The 15,147-nt window shown below is 37.8% G+C and overlaps 1 protein-coding gene across 3 annotated transcripts in view; it reads right to left on the minus strand.

Annotated features, from left to right (window-relative positions):
• Positions 1-2,444: 2,444 nt before the first annotated feature.
• Positions 2,445-15,147, minus strand: part of LOC140737524 (N-acylethanolamine-hydrolyzing acid amidase-like) — a 37,724-nt gene continuing 25,021 nt past the window's right edge. For 2 of the 3 annotated variants that reach the window (XM_073063971.1, XM_073063972.1), the window contains 3 exons: positions 14,692-14,720; positions 2,873-2,966; positions 2,445-2,789 (listed from right to left, as the gene is read on the minus strand). In XM_073063971.1, coding sequence (XP_072920072.1) covers positions 2,742-2,789; positions 2,873-2,966; positions 14,692-14,720 — 171 coding nt within the window. In that variant the 3' untranslated portion in view covers positions 2,445-2,741. Of the gene's footprint in view, positions 2,790-2,872; positions 2,967-4,222; positions 4,246-14,691; positions 14,721-15,147 lie in introns of those variants that run through there. The other variant, XM_073063973.1, reaches the window with a different exon arrangement.

Below are 15,147 nucleotides of genomic sequence, written 5' to 3' on the forward strand. Positions count from 1 at the left end.
CATAATGATTATGACGGAAAAGAAAATGAAACATGATAACATCAGTAGTATAATTCCTCCTTGCCAAGAGAAAGTCTGGATCTAATGACTGGCTAATACAACACTGCAGATTGTTTCTTGTGTTTAATCTTTTTAGACTTTTTTTGGAAAAAAAATTAAGAATTATTCAGATAATTAGTATTTCATATTGGAATTGATTTCTGCAGCTGTAAGAGCCCTTTTTCAGCTCAGCTTCTGCTGAAACCCTCATCTTTTTATTTAGTGCCTTTATTGTCCCTTTTAAATTGTTCAGCAAGTCCCGAAATTGTATTCAAAATTTCATTCACGTTACTATATCTCTGCCTTTTAAGATATTCCTTTAACCCTACCTTTGCTATTTTACATGAATCAATGTACAATTGCAAAACTTGCAAAGAACTGTGTACAAATTTTATATAAGAAATCTATAACTAGACATGGACACTGTTGACTATTGGCTGAAAAAAGGCTTACTTGTACTGGAACGTGCTATTTACGACATATTCAGATATAATGGTAATTATACTCTACAAACATACTACACAAGAATGGCACAGAATGGGCCATTCAGACAATGTTATGCTGAACCAGCTAAAAAGCAAATCAAAAACACCCAAACACTAATCCCTCCTAACTACACCATGTCCATATCCCTCCATCCTCTTTACATTCATGTGCTTATCCAAACAATTCTTCAAAACCTCTAATGTGTTTAACCCTACCACCATACCAGGCAGTGCATTCCAGGCATCCACAACTTGAGTAAAAAAACTTGCCCCTCACATTCACCTTAAACCTACCCCCCTCACCTTCAATGCATGCCTTCTAGTATTAGACATTTTAATCCGGGGAAACAGATATTCTCTGTTCACTTTATCTGTGCCTCACATATTCTTGAAAACCTCTAACAGATGTCCCCTCAACCTCTGATGCTCCAGAGAAAACATGAACCTGGAAAATTGGGTGAGACCTGACAACTTCTATTTACCAACAAAATGTTACTGTCAACAGAGAAGTAGAAGAGACTCAGATCCTCCCTTAGCAAGGAGTGGTTAAATCTTCCTTTTACAACTGAGCGATGAATTCCCTGACAGCACTTGTGTCTTTTTCATAGATTGCCCAAATTATTGTTTTGTCAGCCAACATTCAACTGTGAGTCTAGTTGTGCCACAGGTTACTTCATTATAGAGTAAAATACTGTGTGAATATTTACCTTCCATTGTACCCAATACCTCCCATTTGTTCTTTAACCCCTATTGATCCTAGCCTTCTTCAGTGCCACAGTTGGTCAAATGGTTCCTGATGCAGTGAGCAGGTGGTTTTGCCTTTGTTCTGTCATGTAGCTCCCATGTAGGAAATTGGGAAAAGCTACTGGCTGGTTTGAGAATGTCACAATCCTGGATGTTCATATTTTTAAGCAAATATCATGGTCCTTGAACAGGACGGCTAAGAAATGGATAATTCTGATGTTCCAGTCCATTGCCTTTACAACTATGAAGCTACCATTGAGGAAAGGTTGTGCTGTGTTCACTGCATTCAATGGCATCTGAATCAAATTGATCAGAGACAGAAAACCACAATTGTGATTTGTTCAGGCAACAGTAGGTTAAAGCTGCTCACCTTACATGTCTTTCAAGTGCCATTGTTGTGCATGGGTAAGTTCATGATCCTTTTGTCTAGTTGACCCCATTCTTGGTCATCAATAGTTACAAATGCACTACCAAAGTATAGACTACCACTTAAAAGTGGTCTTTGGATCATAAATCATACAGATCAGCTAGGCTGAAAGAATTCTGACTGGTTTGTGTGATAAGCCTATGGCTGCCAGCAGATCACGTTCATATCCCAGTAGTTCTTTCATGGAACATTTGTTCTTTCATGTAGTCAAATTTCGGTAACCGGCTATTCAGCCAGCTTTGGGCTGTTGGACAGATCAGAGGGATTACCTAAGCCAACACTGGGCAGTGTCATGGAAGCAACCAAGCCGGTGAAGGAATAACACTGAGGGAGTGAGGTGTTGAAGACAGGACACCTCCAAATGTGTGTCCAAATCCATGGAGCTTAAGGAATGGCAGAATATTGGCAAGGGAGTGGCTGGAACCTGGCACCTGGCACCTGTCCAAGTTACCACATGATGGATAATCAAACTTTTCTACAAAAAGATAGATATTTTAGAAAAAGTGACATTTTGTTTGCTATTATGTGTCTGCCACTTCTCTGTCAAACTTTTCAGTTTACAGCTTGTTTTTAATGAACTGAAAGTTATCACCTAAATATTACTGTGGACATTGCAGAAACTGAATTCTTTTCATAGTTTATCAAACACTCTTTAGATGCTCATATTTAATAAAATTGTTCATTGAAACAATCTATCTTCCAGCTGATCTGGCTTTGGTAATTCTGTGAATTACTTTCAATACTAGTAATCTGGCAGTATTAATATTTTAATTCCAAATCTGCCTCTGTGAACATCTGTTAATTAGAGAAAAAATGTCATTTTAGAATACTTTGTTTACATAATTAAAGTGAGCAGAAATCTCTTAAAAAATTAATAAGCAGATGAGCTGATTTCCAACTGATAAGCCTTGTTAAACATTTGGTACTGAGCAGGGTAATCCCAAAGGCGTGGATATGGAATGCAAAAGCAACATTATTCAAAGAAAATCACATTAAGCAGACTTTTTTACAAAGACCATCTTGATATTCCTCGGCAGTCTTTTGTCCTAATTCGGGCCAGCAGTGCTATCTTCATTTTGTTCATTGATTGCAGTCTATCAATCACAATATGAATATTAATATGCAAAACATATACAAGAGAATATGCAAATTAACATTACACCTCAATTTTACTTACAAAATTCCAATTATTCTGCTTAGGTTGTTTCCAAATCACTGTCTTGTAGTCCTTGGGCTGTGCAGCACATATTAAAGTTGTATAGATTGTACGCCTGGAATTTGTGTCATTTTTAAAAAGATTACCAGTGATATCATCATTATTTGAACTTACTAAATAATTACAATCTAGATTTCACAGATACAATAATCAGTTTATTGTAAAACACTAGTTGAATTCTTCATCTAAGAACAACCAAGAGAAAATCTGCAGATGCTGGATATCAAAGTGCTGGAGCAACACACAAAATGCTGGAGCAACTCAGCAGACCAGGCAGCATCTTTGGGGAAAAAAAAGTACAGTCCACATTTTGTGCCATCTCCAACAGGATCCCACCATCACGCACATCTTTCCCTCCCCTCACATGTTGCTTTCCACAGGGATCGCTTCCCACGCGACTTGTCCATTTGTCCCTCCCCACTGATCTCCCTCCTAGCACTTATACTTGCAAGCGGAACAAGTGCTATACCTGCCCCTGTACCTCTTTCCTCACTACCATTCAGGACCCCAAATGGTCCTTCCAGGTGAGGCAACACTTCACCTGTGAGTCTAATAGAATCATATACTGCGTCCGGTGCTCCTGCTGTGGCCTCCTGTAGATCGGTGACGTAGATTGGGAGACTGCTTTGCCGAGCATCTACACTCCATCTGCCAGAAGCAGTGGGATCTCCCAGTGGCTCCATTTTAATTCCATGTCATTCCATGGCTCCTCTACTGTCGTGATGAGGCCACATTCAGGTTGGAGGAACAACGTCTTATATTCCATTTGGGTAGCCTCCAACCTGATGGCATAATCATCAATTTCTCGAACTTCCAGTAATGCCTCCCCTCCTCCATTTCCCTCTCTTGCCTTATCTCTGAATTGCCCATCACTTGCCCCTAGTGTTTCTCCCCCCTTTTCTTACTACCATGGCCTCTGTCCTCTCCTATCTGTCTCCCCCCTTCTCCACCCCTTCCTAATCAACCTCCCAGCTCTTTACTTCATCTCTCCCCCTCCCAGTTTCACCTATTTGTTTCTCTCTCCCCTCACTCTCCTACCACCCACCCTTTAAACCTACTCATCTGTTTTCCATCCCGTCCTGCCGAAGGGTCTCGGCCCGAAACGTCAACTGTACTTGTTGTCCAAAGATGCTGCCTGGCCTGCTGAATTCCTCTAGCATTTTGTGTGTGTTACTCTTCATCTAAGACAGGGGTGTCAAACTCATTTTAGGTCATGGGCCGGATTGAGCAAAATGCAGCTTCATGCGGGCCGGATCAGTCGGACGCGTGCGAACGCAGCTTTCGTTGCCTCCGTTTTTTCAGCCTGCTCTCATGTGTCTCAGTCTCTGCTATAACTACAAAGTGTTTCACTTTACAAATTCCGTTTCTTATGAAGAAGACTGCCGAGCAAGACTGCCGAATAAACACTAAAAACCCTGAAAACCTGATACCTGAATAAACTCAGCATTAGCCATATCATACGCCATAGGTGCTTCGATTACTGGGGCCAGCTTTAATAGTAATTAGATATTATCTCGCGGGCCAAAGATAATTCCACCGCGGGCTGGATTTGGCCCGCGGGCCTTGAGTTTGACATATATGATCTAAGAAATTATTCTAATGATTGCATGACAGCAAGTTTGTACATAATTGAATTATTTTTTTTGGAGGTTTGAAGACACTGTACCACAATGAATGGAAGTAATTGATTTTCCCAGGGTAAAAATGTCTAAGACCAGAGGGCATGCATTGGAGGTGAGAGAGGGTAGGTGTGGAGCTTAGGAGGGATGATGGTGCCTAATGGTGACTCCTTTGCTTGCATCTTTGGAATCAGCTCTATTTCTACCTTCAATATCTTTTATTTTTTCCTTTCAGGGTTCTTTTGAAGACCCTGACCTGGAATTACACACGGGTTTCGGTTCTTTGTGGGAATGGGACCCGTTCTCGGGGTACCATGACTGGCCATTATTCGATATGCCAAGTGCTTGGCCTGAGAGTCTCAATCATGTTCAGAAGCCTAAGATCTCAGGGCTCTGGAGATGGGGGGATTGAGGGTCGGTGTCATGGCTGGAGACTTGTGTGTTGTCGGGGAGGTCGGAAAATCTTTCACTGTGGGCCTGAAGACCCGAGGTCTTTGCAATCTTTGGACAAAGAGCTCAAAAAAAGCAATGAAACAGACTTCTAACATCATAAATGAGTGGGTTGTTGTTATGTCTCCCACTCGCTGTGAAAATGGGGGGACCTCCCTCTCCCTTGCCAGGAAGAGAGAGAACCTGTGGGTTATCGAATTTCAGATGAAATGTGAAGCTTTTGGGGTAACTTCGGTCTGTGTCCTTGCTATTGCTTAGCATACAGTTGGGCTTGGTGATTGTACCGATGCGCATTTATTTTTGCTGGTGGGGGGAAGGGGGGATTGTTGCTCGCTGCCGCTTATGCACGGGGGAGGAGCTGGGGGGAACTTATGGGGGTTCTCATGTTTATTCTTTGGGGCACCACTGTTTTCATGGATGTTTTGTGAAGAAAAAGCATTTCAGGATGTATATTGTACATATTTCTCCGACATTAAACTTGATTTTGAACTTTTGAAAGGATGTGAGGGGTAAGTTTTTTACTCAGGATGTCTGGTATGGTGGTAGAGGCAAACACATTAGAGGCTTTTGAGAAACGTTTAGATAGATAAATATTATGGAGTTTAGAAAAATAGAGGGCTATGGGTAAGCCTAGGTAGTTCTAAGGTAAGGACACATTAGGCATAGCTTTGTGGGCCGAAGGGCCTGTATTGTGTTGTTGATTTTCTATGTTTCTATAGGTACATGAATATGAGGTAGATGGGGGATATGGATATTGCATAGGTAAGATGGATTAGAATTATACAAAGATGTATACGGGGAGACTCTGCCTACTGTATATGGAGTGACACACAGACTTGTGTGGCTACAATTAATTCTTCCTTTTCCTCAGTTTAAACTTTGAATTTTTAACTTTAATTTGTCGGATCTTGGGGAATAGTTGTTACTATGTCACAATCTTTAAGAAGTGGAAAGCAGCTTCCTGAATCCAGCAATGGAAAGGGGAAAAAGTCGGACAAAACGCCAGCTTGGGTCGAGTGATTAGAAAATTCGCTGATGAGTCTTTATAAGAAGATAGACAACAACACGGTAAAACTTGATGCTACCTCTTCTGAGATGAAGTCATTAAGAGAGAGTTTTCAATTTGTGCAGGAAAACATTATCTCCCTGAATTCTGAACTTAAAGAGGCGAAGTGGCAAATTGCTGAAATGTCAGCGCATTTGGAGAAGTCACAAAAGATCATCGATTTGGAAGCAAGATCTCGTTGGAATAATATTCGAATTGTTGGATTGAAGGAAGGATCTGAGACTGCAGATTTATTAGGCAAACACAAGGAAATCTGCAGATGCTGGAAATTCAAGCAACACACACAAAATGCTGGTGGAACGCAGAAGGCCAGGCAGCATCTATAGGGAGAAGCGCTGTCGACGTTTCGGTCCTGACGAAGAGTCTCGGCCCGAAACGTCGACAGCGCTTCTCCCTATAGATGCTACCCGGCCTGCTGCGTTCCACCAGCATTTTGTGTGTGTTGCTGGAGATTTATTAGACTATTTTGCTAATCTGTTTCAATCTCTGTTTCCGGATATTTTATCTCAACCTCCTGACATTGAAAGAGCGCATAGAATTTTTACTGCAACACCTCGCCAAGACAGGCCAAGGTCAGTTTTGGTCTCCTTTCTTCATTTTAAAGTTAAAGACCGAATCATAAAATATGCAAGGAAACAAAAAGTTTTTAAATTTAAAGGATCCGAGCTTCGCCTTTAGGAAGATTATCCACGGGGGGTTTTGGCTTTGCAGTCTAAATTTGTTCCAACCATGAAGATAGCCAATGATAAGGGGTTATTCCCATTACTTCAGTATCCAGCCCGATTAAAATTATTTCCCAAAGATTCGACTCCACGTGTTTTTCTGGACCCCAAAGAGATGTTGGACTATGTTAAATCTATTCCGGTTGTAGCCGAGGTTTGAATGGTTTTAGGTCTGCTGAATAATCTTTCTTTTGAAAAGAAGATAAGCTTTGAATATTTTTGATTTGCTCAAGATGTCCTTTGATTGATCGACCATTTAAAGAAGATGTGAACCTTTGGATGTGAATGATGAATGACTTTTTAAAATCTGTTTGGTCTACTGAGTGAATTAAGACAATGGATAGACTGATTATCTGTTTTATTATTTGTTTTATTCTCCTTTTTTTATTAATTAAGTGATAGTTTCCATAGTTCATAAGGTTTTTTTTCTTTTATATATAGTTGGGAGGGCTTAGTCGATAGATAATTAGTTTTTTCTAAAACAAAGTTTTTCATTGGGCGTGTCAGTTAAATGACACTAGAGATTTTCTTCACTAGAGATTACATAGGTATTTTTTCTTTGTTTAATGTTTAGCTTTGGCTTCCTTGGAGATTGTTTTGCATTCCCCAGTGTGTTTTTAAGGATTAAGTGTAAACACTTCTTTCTCTGAACTCTTATGTTGGATATGGGGAGCTAGATGTTGTAGAGAAAAATGGAACAGTGCTGGCCTTTTGGCCCATATTGTTCTGCTTACCTTTCAATTTATTTCATGATTAATTTAATGCTTCTGTTCTCTAGAGAATTCTATTCGTCTTTCACTATCAGTCTATTTAGGAGCTTCTTGAATGTCCTTGTTGTGTCTGCCTCTATGACTACCCATGGTAAATCTCTCCACATACCCACTAGTCTATGAAAAAAATATTTCTGAGATCCCTATACTTTCTTCTGATCACTGTAAAATTGTGTCCTCTTGAATTAACCATTTCAGCTGGGAATCTATTCCATGTTTTAATGATTACCTAGTATTACTAGTGTCCATTGTTTCAGTACAATAATACTCTGTAAAGTAATGGAAGGCATTAAAGTTGATATTTAAATTGCATATATATCAGTTAGAAGTAAGGCCTGTAAGTGGGCAGAAGAACCAGTTAACATGACTTGATATGGTGCTATGTTGCTTTGTAGTTTTAGGCTTTATATATTTAGCAAAATGTTTTTTTCCTTTGTAGGGCTTTTCTATTTTAGGGCCGTATATTGTCTTTTTTTGTAACTGAGGGGAGGAATTAAGGAAAGCTTTTTAAAACCACTATTATAAAATAGGCAGCTCGCGGAGTCTCTTTTTTTATTCTATGGGGAGGCATTTCGGCTTTTTGGGGTGGTTGGAGGATTGGGGTTAGTTTTGATTTACAGGATTAATTGTAAGATTAATTTTAGTTTTCTTTTTGGTATTTTTTTCCCATTACGGAGTTCCGGAGCTTGCATATTTTGTGTATGGTTGTACTTATCACCACCAGTTTTGGTTAGCCTGCGCTAGTATGTGTTCATTTATATATTAAGTACATTTTTTTATGACAATTAAACAGACAAATGTTATAAGTTGGAATGTATATGGTTGGAATCATCCTATTAAGTGAAAGAAGACATTTAAAGTCATTAATCGATTCCAACCTGATATAATTTTTGTTCAAGAAACACATATCAAAATGGGCGATCAAAATAGATGTTTTAAAATGTGGAAAGGCCTTCAATTCCATGCTACTTGTCAAAATAAAACAAAGGGAGCACCTATTTTTATTAAATCTAATATTTTATTTATCCAAGAAGATATTGTGTCAGATATTAATGGCAGATTTTTAATTGTTAAGGGAACAATTTGTAATAGAAAAATTGTTCTGTTTAACAATATGGACCTAATGTAGATGATCTTTCTTTTTTTTAAAAATGCACTTGCTTTATTGCCAGACTTAAATAAATATATGTTGTTAATGGGTGGTGATTTTAACTATTGTTTAAACCCTTTGATTGACAAGAGTTCAACCAATCAGCGATTTCTGAGTTGTTCTGCATCACATATTAACTCTTTTCTAATTGATTTTGGCCTGGTTGAAATTTGGAGACATTTACATCCTAATGATAGAGATTATTCTTTTTTTCACACGTTCACAAAAAATATTCGAGAATCGATTACTTTATAGTTGATCCCCGATTTTTGCCCAAAGTCCAGAAATGTGAATATGATGCTATAGCCCTTTTGGATCATGCACCTTTAAGTTTAGCTTTTGAATTGAATGATGTTGCTATTGCAAATTTGCCCTGGCGTTTTCCAGAAAATGTATTACCAAGTCTGGACTTTGTCAAATTTATTGAGTCTCAGATAAATGATTTTTTTCTTTTTAACCATATGGGAGATGTATCGAAATTGATTATATGGGACACATTTAAAGAATATTTGCATGGTCAGATAATTTCCTATTCAGCTAAGCTTAAGAAACAGACAAAAACAGAGTTAGATAAGATTTCCAAACAAATTAAAGACTGGGATAATATTTATGCAGTCTCTCCTAACATTGATTTATTTAAACCAAGAGTTGAACTCCAATCACAATATAATTTATTTTTAACTTATCCTATTGAAAGTAATTTGCTTAAATTGAAAAGTCAATTTTATGTGTTTAGAGATAAAAATAATAAGCTATTAGTACCTCAATTAAAAGCAGCTAGAGCTAAAAGACAAATTTTTAAAAATTGTAGGGGAGATGGTAGTTTAGCATGCAATTATGAAGATATTAATAAAATTTTTCAAGACTTTTATATGGAACTTTATAAATCTCAGTTTCCAGATGATTCTTCCAAAATGAATGCCTTTTTGCGAAAGATTGATTTTCCTCAAATTTCTGTTGAAGATCAACAAACTTTTGATGCTCCTATTACTGAAAGCAAAATTCAGAAAGCTATTTTTTCAATGCAATCTGGTAAAGCTCCTGGACTGGATGGTTATTCTGTAGAATTTAATAAAAATTTGAAAAATTACTCTCTTCATATATGTTGGAAATGCTTAAAGATTCTTTTTTGATAGGAGAGTTACCTCCCACATTTTATGAAACTTCTATTTCTTTAATTCTTAAGAAAGATAAAGATTCTACTGACAGCGCTTCATATAGACGTATTTCATTATTAAATGTGGATGCTAAAATTCTCTCAAAAGTAATGGCTAATTGGTTGGAGAATATTTTAGCTGAAATTATTTCTCAAGATCAAACAGGTTTTGTAAAGGGCCGTTACTCCTTTTCTAATGTTCGGAGACTGTTAAATGTTATATATTCATCCTTTTCTAAAGCTCCTCAATGTGTTGTCTCTCTTGATGTTGAAAAGGCATTTGATAGAGTTGAATGGAAATACTTAATATTTTAGAGAAATTCGGCTTTGGTATTAATTTTAATAAGTGAATTAGAATGATATATAAAAGCCCTATTGCTACTGTTATTAATAACAATTGCAGATCTTTTTTTCGGCTTTCACGGAGTACAAGACAAGGATGTCAATTAAGTACTTTGTTATTTAATTTGGTGCTGGAACCCTTGGCTATTGCACTTCGTTAAGCTAAAGATATTCATGGGATTCTTATAAATGGGACTGTTCATAAGATCTCCCTTTATGCTGATGATCTTTTAGTTTATATTTCGAATCCTGAAGAATCTATTCCTAGTTTATTGAAACTATTAAATGATTTTGGAAAGTTTTCCAGATATAAACTAAACCTTCATAAAAGTGAATTATTTCCCCTAAATGATTCTGCTTCTGTATATGATGACATTCCTTTTAGAGTTATGGACTCATTTAAATATTTAGGTATTATTATCACTAAAAATCATAAAGATTTTGAAAAAGCTAATTTGGTTCCTTTAGTGGATTTTATGAAGCAATTATTTTGTAGATGGAATCCACTTACACTTTCGTTAGTTGGCCAAATTCATGCAGTTAAAATGATGATTTTACCAGAATTTTTATATGTATTTCAAAATATCCTTTTTTTTAAACTAAGAAGTTCCTCGATCAGATTGACTCCATTATTTCATCTTTTGTTTGGAGTAATTAAAGTCCAAGAATTGCTAAATATCATTTACAAAAATTTTAAAAAAGATGGAGGTCTTGCTTTGCCTAATTTGAGAATGTATTATTGGGCTGTTAATATACGTTATATGTGTTTTTGGTTAGAATGGGCTGATAGAGATGAACGAGCTCCGTGGAATTGAATGCTGTGAAACAGTTTCACTTAACCTCATTATTAGGAGCTTCTGTGCCTGTACAACTGGCCAAAATTACTAATTTAAATTTATATCCTGTGATTAAGCAGTCATTACAAATTTGTTTCCAGTTTTGTAATTTTTTTAATCTTAAAAAATTTAAACTTTTTAGTTTAATTTATCAAAATTAATTATTTAAACCTTCATTAAGTGATCCTTCTTTTCTTCTTTGGAGGAATAAAGGGGTTTATTCCTTCATGGATCTGTTCCAGGATGGCCAATTGATGTCTTTTGAGAAGTTAGTAACAAAATGCTCTCTCTCATATTCATATTTCCTGCAAAATCTTCAGGTCAGACACTTCTTACAAATATACTTAAGTAATTTTCCATGTATATAAGATTCTGACCTGTTAGATATTATTATAAAAATGAATCCTTTAGTGAAGTGTTTTATTGGGAAAATTTATAATTTATTGTTACAACAGCAGAATTATCCTTCACTTAAGATTAAGCAAGATTGGGAGGGAGAGCTTAACATGACCCTGATAACAAAAGATTGGTTGCGGATTTTGAAGTTGGTCAATTCTTCTTCGATTTGTGCCAATCACTCTTTAATTCAATTTAAAATTGTACATTGTTACCTATCTGACAAAGGAGAGACAGCCTAAAATGTTTCCTAATGTTGATATGTAAAACTGAGACAGCCACATTGACACATATGTTTTGGTCGTGTTCCGTATTGAAACATTTTTGGAAGTCTATTTTCTCTACAATTTCTAAAGCTTTAAAAATTAATTTACAACCTAATAAATTGATAGTTTTATTTGGTATAATTCCTCAATATATTCATGGTATTTCTCCATCAGACCAACATGCAATTGCATTTGCTACATTATTGGCCAGAAGGGCTATTTTGTTGAAATGGAAAGATGCTTCTGCTCCTACTTTGATACAATGGTTTTCTCAGGTGATGTTATATCTTAGTTTGGAGAAAATCAGAAGTCGAACTTTTGATCCTCGATTCGATTTTGAGAAAAGGTGGGGTTAATTTTCCCGCTATTATCATCTGATTTGAGTTGATTAATATGGTTTCCTTCCGATTTTTCTTTAAGCGGATTTGAGTTGGCGGATTGATGTTTTTTTTGGAAGCTTGTATGATGTATAGCTCTGACAGCTCTGGGGTTGTGCTCCCAATGGGTTTTTTTTGTTTTTGTTTTATTTTTCAGTTAGTAGGGGTTTTTTTTAGTTAGTAGGGGTACTTTTTTCCCTTCTTTTCCTTTCAAAAAAATCTTCTCAACACTTTATTTTTTCTTCTTATTATTGATATATTGCTTAGCATTGTTAATTAGTTATTTTCTAATTTAATTCTTTATTGTACATAATGACATAGACTTAATGTATCTTTTTTGTTACTCTTCAATAATAATTAATAAAAAAGATTTTAAATGAAAATAAAAAGTATACAAATAAAACAAAAAATCCTATTGTAATGTAAACAATAGACAATAGGTGCAGGTGTAGGCCATTCGGCCCTTCTAGCCATTCACTGTGATCATGGCTGATCATACACAATCAGTACCCCGTTCCTGCCCTCACCCATATCCCTTGACCCCGCTATCTATAAGAGCTCTATCTAACTCTCTCTTGAAAGCATCCGGAGACTTGGCTTCCACTGCCTTCTGGGGCAGAGCATTCCACATATCCACCACTCTCTGGGTGAAAAAGTTTTTCCGCATCTCTGTTTTAAATGGCCTACCCCTTATTCTTAAACTACGGCCTCTTGTTCTGGACTCACCCATCAGCTGGAACATGCTTCCTGCCTCCAACGTGTCCAATCCCTTAATAATCTTATATGTTTCAATTAGATCCCCTCTCATCCTTCTAAATTCCAGTGAATACAAGCCCAGTCGCTCCAATCTTTCAATATATGACAGTCCCGCCATTCCGGGAAATAACCTTGTGAACCTACGCTGCACTCCCTCAATAGCAAGAATGTCCTTCCTCAAATTTGGAGACTAAAACTGCACACAATACTCCAGGTGGGGTCTCACCAGGGCCCTATACAGCTGCAAAAGGACCTCTTTACTCCTATACTCAATTCCTCTTGTTATAAAGGCCAGCATGCCATTAGCTTTCTTTACTGTCTACTGTACCTGCATGCTTGCTTTCATTGACTGATGTACAAGAACACCTTTTGTAAAATCTTTTGTAAAGATTTTTCGTAAAGTGGTCATAGTGTTGACAAACTGGCTATGACAAACTTAACACTAAGATTGAATGTTTTTGTTTTATTTGTATACTTTTCTGTATAATTTTATGCTTAATTTTTGTGAATATTGTGTATCTGATGCTGTGTGTCTGTGATGCTGCTGCAATTAAGTTTTTACATTGCACCTGTGCACGCATGCACTTGTATGTATGACAATAAATGCAACTTCCGATCTCTTCTGTTAAGAGGACTCAGGTTAGATTAGCCATAAAGATGCAGGTTTAAGTACCTCTGCTTATAACTTTATCTTTACTCCAACTGAATATCTTACTGAATATCTTGTTCGAGGTTGAGACCTTTCTCCGGATGGGTTGCTCTGGTGGTAAATCCAAGTACTCAAGACAGGCAACCTTGAAATCACTGTCAGCTCACTGCTAGCAGCTTGGTGGACTGCCATATGGATGGTCAGAATGGGATATTGTTGCCTATGTGCAAGTCAGGCAGTAACTCATCACAACACTTTGTTATTTATTTATTTATTGAGATACAGTACAGAGTTGACCATTCCTGCCATTTGAACCACACCAGCAAGCAGTCCCCAAAGTTAATCCTAGCCTACCACGGTACAATTTACAATGACCTATTAACCTACCAATCGGAATGTCTTTGGACTGTGGGAGGAAACCGGAGCATCCGCGGTCATGGGGAGAATGTGACCGCACCAGCAAGCAGTGGCAGGAATAGAACCCGGGTTCCTCATACTGTAAAGCATTGTGCTAACCACTACGCTATCGTCCCTCCCAATGCACGGCACAAAGGCTCAAAGGCAGAGAGCTTGGGGGAAGGACAACAGCCGTGTGACAGCAGGAGCGGCAGGGGATCAAGGAGAGAGGAGCAGCAGCATGTGAACAGCAGGAACCTGGCATGTGGCAAGGGAGAGGAGTAGAAGGAAAGAAGATGGAAAGAGAAGCAGAAACGGTGTGACTGAGAAAATGAATGTGTTGTAAGAGCAGATTCTGGCAGAGAGAGAGAGAGGCAGGGCATCACAGTAGCGTAGTGGTTAGCACAATACTCTACAGTATAGGTGATCCAGATTCAATTCCCACTGCTGCCTGTAAGGGGTTTCTACGTTCTCCCTGTGATCACTTGGGCTTCCTCCAGACACTCTGGTTTCCTCCCACAGTCCGAAGACGTACCAGTTGGTAGGTTAATTGGTCACTGTAAGTTGTCCCATGATTAGGCTAGGACTAAATCAGAGGATTGCTGGGTGGCACAGCTTGAAGGGCTGGAAGGGTCTATTCCATGCAGTATACCAAAAAATAAATAATTTGAGAGGACTCACCTTAACCAATTTTGAGAGCTTATTACATTTTCTGTTACATTTTTCAGCAATGTGGATAGCACAAGTCTGTCACAAAGTTGTAAATGTCATTCAGCAACATCTCTTTCAACATTTTCCAAGTCAAGTGTAGTTAAAGAACAAAACTCACTTATTTAACACCGGATGGATTGAAAGAACCTGCAATAAAAAATATACACTATTATAAAACACAAAATCAATGTAACGCACACAAAATCCTGGAGGAAATCAACAGGTCAGATGGCATCTATAGAAATGAACAAACAGTCAAGGTTCCAGGCCAACACCCTTCTGGAGGACTGGGAAGGAAGGGGGAAGGAGAAGGAGGATAGCTTAGAAGGTGACCGGTGAAGCCAGGTGGATAGGAAAGGTAAAGGGCTGGAGAAGGAATCTGATAGGAGAGGAGAGTGGGCCATGGAAGAAAGGGAAGGAGGAGGGAACCCAGGGGAAGGTGCTAGGCAGGTTAGAAGAGATGAGAGGCCAGAGTGGAGAATGAAAGAAGAGGGAAAGAAGGAATTTTGTTTAGCCGGATTGAGAAATCGATATTCATGCCATCAGGTTGGTTGCTACCCAAATGGAATATAAG

The sequence above is a fragment of the Hemitrygon akajei genome, chromosome 13 (genome assembly GCF_048418815.1).
Source record: "Hemitrygon akajei chromosome 13, sHemAka1.3, whole genome shotgun sequence".
NCBI classification, from domain to species: domain Eukaryota; kingdom Metazoa; phylum Chordata; class Chondrichthyes; order Myliobatiformes; family Dasyatidae; genus Hemitrygon; species Hemitrygon akajei.